This window comes from Podarcis muralis, chromosome 3 (assembly GCF_964188315.1).
Source record: "Podarcis muralis chromosome 3, rPodMur119.hap1.1, whole genome shotgun sequence".
Classification (NCBI taxonomy): domain Eukaryota; kingdom Metazoa; phylum Chordata; class Lepidosauria; order Squamata; family Lacertidae; genus Podarcis; species Podarcis muralis.
In genome coordinates this window covers 81,892,129-81,904,827 of record NC_135657.1, presented here as the reverse complement: position 1 = coordinate 81,904,827, position 12,699 = coordinate 81,892,129, and the positions used below count along the sequence as shown (strand labels likewise).

The window sequence follows — 12,699 nt, the reverse complement described above, 5'->3', positions numbered from 1 at the left end:
ATTTAGGATTTCTAAGGAAGAGCTAAAATGAGATCCAACTAAAATTAGACTCTTAAGTAGCTAAGTTTGAAGAATAATGTTAGAAGGCGCAAAAGAAACTTATGGTTAGGGGAAATTATGTCTCTCCTAGCACTAGGGTACACTAAAGCATTTTGCAAACCACTAAACCACTTTGTAACCTTGACAATTCCAACATTTAATAGTCAAAGCTTTTCTTTATAAAAGTAGAGGCTGTTCCATATAGCAAGCGGTTTATGAAGTTTCTACTTTTCTTCTCACTGCAGTCAACATGGCAAGTGATCAGCATTCCTTCCACCTTTGGAGCTATGGAGATGGGTAGGGTACATTCTTGCAGTTGCATAGTGATTCCTGCCCCTTTTCCAAGCTCCAAGGTTGGAAGCAAGGCAGAAAGTTATTTAGTTGCTCTGTTGATGAGGTGACTAGCACTTCTTGCCTCTTGCCTTTTCTCTCTTCCTGTTCGTAATGAATTGTGAATTGTTTACATTGATGGAGATTCTTTAAATTAAGTATTTTAATGTTATTTGTATTTTATAGGAAATGACATGTATAGCAATGTATTGCTAGTGTTTATTTAGAATAGAAAAGAATTTTATTATTACGGTCACAGACCAGTTCCGGGTCACTTACAATATCAGTTCCAGGTCACTTACAATTTCCCTTTGTTTTTCATACTTTTCTGTGAATTGCTTTTGGGTGTACTTATATAGAAGAGCGGAATACAAATATAGTGACTGACTGAAAGTTGTATCCAAAAGCGTTGCTGAGCAGACAGATTTCCATCAGTGGAACAGGAAGGAATCCCCGTCTCCCTTGCAGCTCTTATCCAATCAGCTCTGGAGGGTTGGGGACCCAAATAGCTTGCCAAGTGCCACTGTCTCCATACAGATATTTCAAGTGATCACCAACACCAAAGTGGGAGATTTTTGGCCCTCCAAGCATTTAACTACAGCTCACATCAGCCAAAGCAACCATGGCCAATGGCTAACGTTAATGTGAGTTGTAGTTCAGCAACATTTGAAGGGCCAGAGGTTCCCACACCTGACCTACATAAACAAATTAACTGGGACAGAGTCTTCATTCTTCCACTTTACCACTCATGAGTAGAAGCAATCATCATAATACTTCTAAAGTGTTAAATTTAATCAATTTATATATCAATATATGAACTTAACAGAGTAAGGATTTATTACAGAGAATCCAGCAGTGTTATGAACTCTGACCTTGGGAATTCACCCCAGCAATGCAATGGAAGGACAAGTTTTGGAGTCTTTGCAAAATGTTTGCTTCCAAGTAATTTAACAACAAAATTTTGTATCAATTTCTGAAAACCAGGCAACCAAAATGCAATGTTCAATTTTCTTAAAACAGGTAGCGAGTTAGTTTACAGACATTTTATTAATGTAATAAAGAAATTGATTTGTTTTCCCTTCTTTTATAGCATAATCAGCTTAACTTCTTTATAGTTCATCACATACGTACATAGTAAGTTCTGTCTCCTTTCTGTACATCTAGGGGAAAGTAGACACATACCATTGTTTGGTATAGGCTCCATATCCCAAGGACTCATTTTCTCAGCATCTCCATTGTCCCAACTTCAAGAGAGAGAGAGAAAATTACAATGAAGTTAAAGTTACTATTACTTATCTGAATATGTAGATGATCAACACTTTACCCCAAAAATATTTTCAACAAAATGCAGGTAGAAAACGTACCAGCTAATGATTAAACACACATGAGGTTAAAAACCCAAAGTGAAAAATAAAACCCCATGTATAAAGCAAAAGCTACTAACCAGACATTGTAGCACTGAAACAAGCTGTCAGGATAATCAGGCTGAAGAGGTTCTTGGCTTTCTATTGTTCCGAACCACCAAGCATCATCAATTACTGATCTAAATCGATCACCTGGACAAGAATACAAAGTCACGTCTTTACTCCAGAAGGGATAGAACTGTATCTTAACAGTTTCTTATAATCATGACCAATATTATTAGAGGTAGCTTTTGCCAACTATTGAACAAACAAGAAGATGCAACACCCTGACAACTTTCCATTAGCAGGACTGCATAAAGCTTCAGCTCTCTAATGACACCATTACAACCAGATAAGCTTGACAAAGGAAGATTCATTTCAGCGGGCTGCAAAATACTCCCAAAGGTAAGATGCCACAGAGGCTCTTTGTTATTAAAGAGGTCTGTGTCACATCCTCTAATCTCATGTTGAGACTGTATGACAGAAGCAGTCTGTTTCCAGATATAAAGAAGGCAGCCATAAATTTGGCCCATATTCCTTCCTCCTACTACAGCATTCATTTTCTCAACATATGAGACATGAACGGTTCAAATGCAGATCTGCATCCTGCATGTGGGCTTTAGCCAGCTCTGTTCACCTGGCTTAGAGGGTGAGGGCTGATTCCTCTCCATTCAGTCCTCTTTCCCCACCCCTGTATGTGATCAGTACTGACAGCACTATCTGTTCAGCAGACACTGTTGTTCCAGGGATAAAAGATGGGCCCTGAAATCCCGTTTTTTGACTTACAATTACAGGAGAAGACAAGGCAGACAATAGTTTATTCATTCAGAACATACTCCTAAAAATATACTAAAACAAAAATGTTTAAATTCTCTTCAGAGTTTTTTTTTTAGTTTTTCATACCCAACTGTATTGCAAAAGTAATATCTATGTTAGTATTACTAATCAATACTAATATTGATTAGTATTGTTAAGAAATAAAAGATTTATCATAATCCTATAGTCAATTGTATAGTATAGAAATGAATTTTTAAAATTTTCTGCTTTAATAATTGCTTTCAATTATTGTTGCTTCTAAAATTCAGGTGAGGCAACTTGTTTTAACGTGAATCTATATGGCTTCCTGTTTCACTCATCCACCCAAAATCTGAGATCTTGGTTCAAAGGACTTCTGTTCTTAATCAAGGAGCTCAGGCTTTGCAGGCCTTTAATTAGCTGGATAAAAGCCATGTTGCCACAGTTTTCTGCCTTGACCTAGTCAGCTCAGCTTTTACCTTCCTTAAAAAAATAAACACAAAATTGGGAAAATACATTGAGTCTGGCATCTCTAGTTCAAAGCAGAAAACTTAGCAGGTTTGAGTAAATAATCCATATATATATTTAATGCTCAGAATTATAATTAACACCTCCCAAAATTACTGATACAGTGATTGTATTAAAGGTACTTACCTATGTTCCAGCGTCTGTGTTTTGCATCATCAAACTGCTGCCTTAAGACTAGGAAATCTATAACATCTGGCATGTCATGATACCTGGATATAACCAAAATAAGACAAAAATATTAAGAAAGGTGTTTGCTATTTCATAGCCAAAAATATTTGAGAACATATCAATGCCAAGTAAAGATTTAGTAGACATTGTAGAAGAACTTCAGTGCCCCGCCCCACAAAAACACTAAGGGATAAAGTAGAAGTCTGGTAGGAGACCAAATTAACACTGAATTGCTGGGAAGTTGAGGGGGGGCTGATTAAAATGAAGCACGCACACAGAAGTATAGCCCATTACTGCTCTCTTATCTTCTCTTGACTTCTATTTTGAACAGGTAAAAGAAAGGGAAGAAGGAATTTCTTAAAAAGCTCAAAGCGATGAATATTTGAAAGTTACTTAGGAAGCCCTTTTAAGCTTCATTTTACAAGGACCTTTTAATTTAGATCCACTGCAAGCATATTACAAACACTTATTTAGCAACAAATATTACAACAGCCGTATGTGAACAGTGGCCCTTACTTCATTGTAAAAGATCCTCCGGTCAATTTACCAGTATCTGGGTCAAGAAAAGCAAGTTTAAGGCAGCAAAGTGTAGGTAGCCCAACTTCATATTTTATTCCAACTATTTTCATGAGTTCTTGTTCCTGATGGAGACCAAAAGAAAAGTCTTGCATTCAATATACTAAGAAAACACAAATGAAACTCGAGTTAACATATGACAGCAAAAGTAGTCTGGGAGTTCTAAGCTTTATAATATATTTCCTTGTATTTTGAAGTGAAATGGAGTCTACCTTTTAGTAATTTTTTAATGTATTTAATGCTGTACATTACTTCAGTGTCTAAAGACGATAGAGAATGTGATTCAATTACTACAGTACATGAGAGGGGGCTGAGGAGAAGGCAATGTGGTCTATAAATTATACAGAAATTTAATATGCAAACATTATACAAAAACATAAGAAAGAGGACTATGCTAACAGCCACTCTTCATTTGGCAATATATTTATCCTTTGCTGTCATGGCCACAAAACATTGAAATTGCCCCCCGCTAACAAGAAGTTAGGAACAGTCAATGGCAGCAAGGGATGTCGGGGAATGCACACAAGATAGGAGAGGGTCAAGGATAAAGAATGCCACCTTGCCATGGTTTGTTTTAGAGGATAATCCTATGTATGCCTACAAAGTAATAAATCCTTCTGAGTTCAGGGGAGTTACTCCAAGATAAACACATACAGAACTTAAAGGGGGAAACAGAAGAGACATACCCGTAGTTCCATCTTATGCCATGGCTGTTTCTTCGGATTAATGCTATATATTTTGTTCTTCTTTGCCATTAAAACATACGCTTCATGGCCTTGTCGGAAATAATATACCTTAAGAATAGAACAGAGACTTTTTTAATAAAAAAAAATGCCACCCGACTTGATGTGTGAAAAAGTTGGTGATTCAAAAACATTAAATGTCTAGAGATATTTTTCTTGAAATTCTCTTCTTTTTAAAACTTGGAAGTCCATTTACCCAGCCGCATAACACATACTTAAATATCAGAGGACATGCTATTTGTCATTTCTACTTCCTGACCAGTGGCCACCTCTTCCCTTACCTCATTTTCACTGTTCCAGTCATGTCCTCTGCTACAATTCTGTTTCTACTCCCGCTAGCCTTTTCCTTTTTAAACACAACAGCCAGACAGCATTCCATGGCTACTGAGCATGCTCCTCTATCGCTGGGGGTTTTGATGGTGGGGGTCCTTTAAAATTCTCCCCCCTATATGATTCTTTGCACTTCTGCAGACATAGGAATTCCTCCAAGCCTGTTGCTACTTCTGCAGGAATGGTGCTGTTTTAACTATCTAAGCCACTGTACTCACACCAGAATATAAGACACAGAGAACAAGCATGGCTCTGCAACAAAGTGTTATAGCATGGCAAATTCTGTTAAGGGTTCCAGCTACTGCATTCTACTCTCTCCTCTCTCCTCATTTTTATTCCACAACATTCACGCAGAATTCCATGGGCACTAAATATACTGCTCTTATTGTGCTGCTTTTGTTTTTACCATCCATGGGGTGTGTGGGGTAGACAACTGGCGCCCAGTCCTGGCAACAATAAAAGCTCAAAGTTTTTCATAAATGTCCAGAGGCAGCCCTCTTCCATCCCTGAGGACATTTAAAATAAGCTTTTCAGTGTGAACCATAAATAGCCTGTGTAAACAATGGGACAGTGAAATGATTCTACCTTTTTCATATATGTGTTTTTTCCCTTCTATCCTCACCTGCTCTCAGCAAGCACCTGTAAGGTTTTTATACATTTATGAAATGTGTACATTTTGGGTTCTACTTAGCTTACAATAGCAAAATAGTCATGCTATGCGTTTCTCATTATTGTGCATAATATGAAACCAGTGAAGTGGCTAATAAGGCTCGCAGCTATATTTAAAAGCAAAATTCAACACTAATAATCAGTTTAAACATTTTGAAGCTTTTTAATACACCACAGTGCAAGTTTATAACATTCAGCTAAAAAAAAAAAAGGTAAGAACCCCAGGACAGTTAAAAGCGACTATGGGGTGCAGCGCTCATCTCACTTCAGGCCAAGGAGCCGGCGTTTGTCCAGACAGCTTTCCAGGTCATGTAGCCAGCATGACTACACCACTTCTGGCACAACAGGACACCGTGACGTGCCGGAGCACACAGAAACACCATTTCCCTTCCTGCCACAGCAGTACCTATTTATCTACTCGCACTGGTGTGCTTTCAATCTGCTAGGTTGGCAGAAGCTGGGATAGAGCAACAATCTCCATCATATGAATTCAAACCGCTAACCTTCCGACAGGCAAGCCCAAGAGGCTTAGTGGCTTAGACCATAGCATTACCCGCTCCTATTTTTTAACATTAGAATAAGATAACACCTGGAATTTTATTTATTACATCCATTTTTCATCTAAGGAACTCAAGGTGGCATACAGGGCTCTTTGTCTCCCCATCTTATCCCAACAACAACCTGATGGGGAAGTATGCAGCAGGCCTAAGGTCACCCAGCAACCTTCACAGCCGAGTAGAAATTTTGAACCTTTCTCTCCCAAATCCTACTCTGACACTCTAACCATTGTAGCACCTGAGCTCTCCTAAACAAAACAGTTTTCCAGTTTCTGATCAAAAGGGCTGATTCAGTTTATGGTGTGATGCTGAAACACCATGCCCTCTTGCCATGGCTACAGGCCCACTGGAATCCACACACCAGCAAAACTTTGGGAGGAAAACCTAAGCTCAGATATGCCTGCCAGAATTGCGATCTTCCATAAATATGGTCCGTACAATCAACAAGCACACCACACCTATAATTTCTTCTGGCTGACCCAGTTTTCTAGGCTGAAAATTGTTGGAGAATCAAGGAGTAGACAATCCTGTAAGGTAGAATGTTTTCTCCCACACCATGTTTTCCCTTCTCTGCCAAGAATCCATTGTACACAGTAACAAGGCTTACTAACTTTATAGAGAGCAGATCAGTCTAATTTCTTATCCTGAAGACCCTATTATACTGGGTGTAAATCTAAGGGTTGTTGGATGCCCCTCCCTTACGCCACCAGAGACAAATGATTCTGTAATAGAAGCTATAATGAACTGAGTAAATTTGCTTTAAGTATCTAACATTTGGCACTATATATAGATGGTGTGAGCTAGTTGAATTTATCAATAACTCTACCCAACCAAAATTTCTGCACTATAACAAAAGAGGGATTATTGGCAACTCTAATGATGGCTCCCATAAAAGCAGCTCTCAAAAAGCTCTGCCCCAGCAGCCTGCCAAGGGAGAAGAAATAAGGGAGGGGGGAAATGTTCTCTTAACTCTGCACACCTCACCACTGCAATGATTTGCAAGGTTCACACATCTTGTGGACTGAAGAGTATACAGACCTAAGAGACAAGTGGACTGAAGAGTATATAGTTTTTCCTTCTCTATGAATTGCAATGCATTCCTCTTATACTGTTTGTACCCCAGTGTCTGAATCACTCAACAGTGACAAGTAAAGATAATTGGTATTTTAAAAACAAGCACCACTGTTCTGGGTTATTCCAGTGTTCTGCTTTGTTTTTGTTTTAATTACTCTGAAAATAGACTAATACAATAAAACAAGAATACATAGACAGAGCACAGCATAAAGGGAGAAAAGGAATTTTTTTAACGTACCTCATCTCCCATTTGTGGTACAAATGGGCATCGGCGAGGAACAAGGTCTGTGATCCACACAGAAGGCAGCCATTCTTCCAATGTCAAGCCATTTTCTGCCAACACTCCCACAGCCAACCTCTAAAAGAAACCCCCCAATAAATCTGAATTAATTTCTAGCATTTTTTTATTTTTTAAAAAACTGCATTTGAGGCATCATTAGAAGTCTAAAGAATTACTGAAAAATATATTTAATTTGAAATATTTTGGTTAGCCATCGGGGAGGAGGGGGGCGGGTGGACGAAATAGGAGAATGTTTGTAACAGGAGCAAACCTGACACACCCCTTGTCTACATAGGACTCCCACCACGGGTCCTGCTTCTTATGCTAGACTGTGATAGAACTCTGAAAATGAAAGATTGTGTATGTACTAGCACATCTGTTCCTGTGTGGGCATGGAGGGTATATATTGCCTGGACCATGGGGAGGCACAAGTGGGTGGGTGCTTTGTGGGAAGCCTACTGTAAGGCAACTCAACCACTTCTGCTATACCTCAATTTGCAGTTCATTTGCTTCATCCCATTGATCCACTGGTTGCCACTAAGAATCGACCCAGACCATCTGCATAATTTAGCTCTGTTGCAAGATTCAGTTCTCATTATGATTCTAAGCATAGTGGAACCCTGCGAGCTAACTTTTTTTAATGGGTGGATATATAGAAAGGTGAAGATGAAGAAACAGCTCTCTGTAATGCAGAGAGAATCTTCTTATTGCATACAAAATTGTTTATTTACAGAATCTGTATTTTCTAACTATCCGGTTTGAAATAAATTCAATTGTGTGGTTTGGGAAACCACCCAAAATGTTTTTCATTAATTTAAAAAATGTCCAAATGCAATGCTGCTCTAGCTACACTGTTCTCTCTCACGCTACGCAGCCATTAACAGGAACTACGGTCTGGAAAGGATTCCAGAAGGGAAAGGGAAAAAGGAAAAGCCTATGTTAAGTGGCTGATCCTTTTCCAGCTCAGCTGCTTGTTTGTTTGTTTTAAGTACATGGTTTTCAATGTGTCCATTCTTTTTCCTTAATGTTTGGAGTTGCTTTGAGGAATACAGTTGGAAAGTAGAAAGCAAGTCTATTAGAATATAAACACACAGTATCAAAATCTTCTATAAGCTTGAATTTACCTTGGTTGTGCTCATATCCACATTATTAAAATAAAGCCTAATTGAGGTCTTCAGAGTAAAATTTCAAAAGATAGCCACCATCTTCACATCCTTACTGCAGAGTATGATTTTTACCAACTGCTATTTTTTAATGGTGGGTCCCCACAATTTTAACGAAAAGAATTAATGAAGCCATGAAGATTGAAGCAGTGGGACCAGTAAATGGAGATTAGATACTTTGCAAGTTGTCTCCAATCTGATATATAGACCAACTCTGCAATTCAGTCTCTGGTCTGGAAATTGGAAGCTTCTGCTTTAAATTAACCACAATTTAGTCTTTATCCAAACTCAGTTGTGGTTAATCTTAGCTATACTGTAGTTAGTGAAAACAAGCAGGCTTCATAAATCCAAGTTTAAAATTTGGTTCATTTCCACTAATCATACCTAAGACTAACTACCATTTGTCCTGGTTTGGATGTCATGAGAAGCTACAGTTAGCCTAGATAGCTCAGCTGGTTAGAGCATGATGCTGATAATGTCAAGGTTGCAAGTTCGATCCCCATATGGGACAGCTGCATATTCCTGTATTGCAGGGGGTTGGACTAGTGATCCTCAAGGTCCCTTCCAGCTCTGCAATTCTATGATTCTAAAACAGAAGTGGGAACTTGAGAAGTCCTCACAGCAACACTAGAGAATGAGGAGAGAAGCAATCATGCTAAAATATGGTTTGGCATGACATGTTAATGCAGCCAGCGGTTGTGTTCAGATGCAACACTACACCATATCTTGTTTAGAACTACAGGAATCAAGCTGGGTTGGCCTCAGGATCACATGCTCCCACACACCTTCTATTTTCAACTAATTACGCTACTCACTTGGTTGAAATTGAAACCTATTATTCATAGTAACTATGGTTTATGGAAATAAGCTGGGTTATAAATCAGAATTTGAAGTTGGCTTGTTTCCCTAAACCACAGTTCACACTAACCATAGTTTGTACAGGATTCAACATAGTGAGTAAATTCTGTTAGCTGAAGATTAAAAGGAAGGAATAGCACAAACCCTGAGGCTTGGGCAAATAACATTAAATCATATTGAGTAATTTTCTGTTAGAAAATGGATATAAATATTCTACACACAAAAACACACAAACACACCATAGTTTAGCATTATATGTGAAACAGGTTAGGATTTTGCCATTCAAGGGATGACAGTTCCCCCCCCCCCCCACACACACACACAGGTACTCATGATCCTGTACAATTAATCAACAAGTAGGCAACTGCTGCAGAAAAACATTGGCTCAGATCCAAACATACATCTATGGACAGAACAGAATTTACTTTCACAGAACAGAGCCTTCCTGCCCCCCCATTCCCTTTGTGCCTTCTGCTACTTCAGAAATCTGCTCTGGGATTGGGAGGCTCTAATGAACAGTGTGGGATATGGTACAGAGGGCTACAAATAGAGAAGGGGTTTTACAGAAATGTCCTTCTTTCCTACAGGAACAGAGGAGCAACTTAAGATCCAAACCATTATCTGGAAAAGCCCTACAAAGTAGTAGCAAACACAGAAGCAATACAGGAATACAACCAGGGTTGTTGTTCCAAGTCCCCAAACAGCTTTTATGTGGCTGTCCTCTATGACAATGGATTAACATAAAAGCATTCCACAGGTGAATGATTAAAAAAAAAAAGGTGCATTCAAAATGCACAAGGAGGACAGGTACCATCACTACATTTAATCTGAATGAAAGTCACCCTGCATGAGAACAAAACCACTCTACTAATGGGTTGGATCAAAGAGATTCTCTTCTGTTGATGAAAGGATTCCTTTCCTGTGTATTTAACACATGCAAGACTTCAAAACTCTTGCAAAGTAAAAAAAGAAAGTAGCACTTTCAAGTTCAGAAACATGTAAGTACATTAATGTGGTGTGGTGGGTGCCTTAAAATTATAACTGCCATTCATAGGGATCAATATTGACAACAATTAAAGTAACATTACTGCTAATCAGAAGAATGTTTATATCAGCTAATATTCTACTACTATAATACAACCTTTTGCTTTCTCTCTTTGGGTTTCCTTTTCTTTGGTGATGTTGGACCATCTTTGTATTCAGTATCTTTTTTTCTTTCCTTTCTGATTTGCTTTTGCCTCTGTTTTTCAGGACCTTCCTCATCTTCTGAGCTGCTTTCTGCTTTCTTAGTCTTAATTTTAGGAACTTTCTTTGGTGGTTGCAGGTTAATTCCAGCATCTGCTGTCCAGTCTGAATAATCACTAGAATAGTCACTAGAAGAAAGAACAAACCAATAATAAATTTACACAAGCTTAACACACGCAAAAATAACTTTCCAGCTAGGACTTAAAATCTAGAGAGCTACACTGGCTCCCAGTATGTTTCCGAGCACAATTCAAAGTGTTGGTGCTGACCTTTAAAGCCCTAAATGGCTTCAGCCCAGTATACCTGAAGGAGCGTCTCCACCCCATCATTCTGCCCGGACACTGAGGTCCAGCGCCGAGGGCCTTCTGGTGGTTGCCTCGCTGCGAGAAGCCAAGTTACAGGGAACCAGGCAGAGGGCCTTCTCGGTAGTGGCACCCATCCTGTGGAACGCCCTTCCACCAAATGTCAAAGAGAACAACACCAACCAGACTTTTAGAAGACATCTGAAGGCAGCCCTGTTTAGGGAAGCTTTTAATGTTTAACAGACCACTGTATTTTAATATTTTGTCGGAAGCCGCTCAGAGTGGCTGGGGAAACCCTGCCAGATGTGCGGGGTATAAATAATGATGATGGTGAAGCTAAGAAGATTTAAGTGTTTTCTACCCCACCTTTACTAGAACTAGAATTGATTGACTCTACATGAATTTCCTGAATGGATCGCTAAAGGTTGAACATAATCCTAAGCATAAAAACAGGTATACAAGAGTAGAATGTATTTTTAAAATAAAAACTACCAAATTATGAAACTTTCCTTAAATATTCCAATTAACACATATTTAATCTTATTTCCAATATAGCGGTTAGCTTTGGATCCCAAATACAACTATAAGCTTGAAAAAATAAGATTATTGCTACTTATAGTTAACATTTACTGTACTTAAAGTAACATTTCTAATGTTTTAAAATTTCCTGTTTTCTAGTTTATACTAACCAGGTTCAGGTTACCATTCTGTGTAATACATGAAATCAGTCACTTGCAAAACTGCAGAACTACTTTTCCAATCTCCTTAAATATACTTCTGCTATTAAACATTTAAGAATAATTGTCCTACTGAACGCCTCAAAAAATAGGCCCATGAAGTACTGTTTTTAATCACTGTTACACTTCCTCTTCTGTTATTTAAATGATTTCTTACATTTTGTGCATTAGCTCAACAATGCTTTGCCTTTATCTAGTGACCCAAGTATACAGACTTTGCAAAAATATCAGTACAGAATACTTTTTTGACAAATTTCCCGTTCCTTCATTTACTTAAACTAAAGTTATCCTCTAGACCAAAATATATTTATGCATGTTTCTTCAATGTCTATCTTAAACTATTCAAACTACAGGAAACCCATTCTCAGTGTTCAGGTTTTGCTTTAGCTTAGACAGGAAAATCTTATAGACTATAGCTGGGACCTACAAATACATGAACTATATATGCAAGGGATATAGGACTGCTACCCTAGAGCATCTTACTACCTTGAGAGTGGGTTTCAAAGTATGGAAGAGACTGGTGCTTAAAAGGGGATGATGAAAATCCCCTGTGCATGTACAGCAGCTTGGATCCCAGCCTAAGTATTTTATTTTCTTCTTTGTCTCTTTTCTTTTCTTTTCTTTTCTTTTCTCTTTCTTTCTTTCTTTTGCATTCCATAACTGTTTGTTAATCCATCTTTTCTTAATCTCATTGTTTTTATTTTTTCCCCTTTTTAAATTTCTTTCTTTCCTTTATGCTATATATATATAGAGTTGTGTGTACACATGCATTTAACAACCTTTATGGACCTTTATATTCAGTCTCTTACCTAGAACTGCCATCACTGTGCCATGCTTTCCTCTCATCTTCAGATGTTCCTCCACTTGCAACAACTACTTCTCCCTCCTAAGAGCAAGGGAAT

At 38.3% G+C, this 12,699-nt stretch overlaps 1 protein-coding gene across 5 annotated transcripts in view; it reads right to left on the bottom strand.

The window, feature by feature from the left end:
* Window positions 1–12,699, bottom strand: part of PHIP (PHIP subunit of CUL4-Ring ligase complex) — a 64,747-nt gene that overhangs the window by 16,823 nt on the left and 35,225 nt on the right. For 4 of the 5 annotated variants that reach the window (XM_028722819.2, XM_028722821.2, XM_028722820.2 and 1 more), the window contains exons 22-29: window positions 12,607–12,683; window positions 10,655–10,886; window positions 7,451–7,570; window positions 4,526–4,633; window positions 3,780–3,904; window positions 3,222–3,304; window positions 1,814–1,925; window positions 1,501–1,613 (exon numbers count right to left, since the gene is read on the bottom strand). In XM_028722819.2, coding sequence (XP_028578652.2) covers window positions 1,501–1,613; window positions 1,814–1,925; window positions 3,222–3,304; window positions 3,780–3,904; window positions 4,526–4,633; window positions 7,451–7,570; window positions 10,655–10,886; window positions 12,607–12,683 — 970 coding nt within the window. The remainder of the gene's footprint in view (window positions 1–1,500; window positions 1,614–1,813; window positions 1,926–3,221; window positions 3,305–3,779; window positions 3,905–4,525; window positions 4,634–7,450; window positions 7,571–10,654; window positions 10,887–12,606; window positions 12,684–12,699) is intronic. The other variant, XM_028722822.2, reaches the window with a different exon arrangement.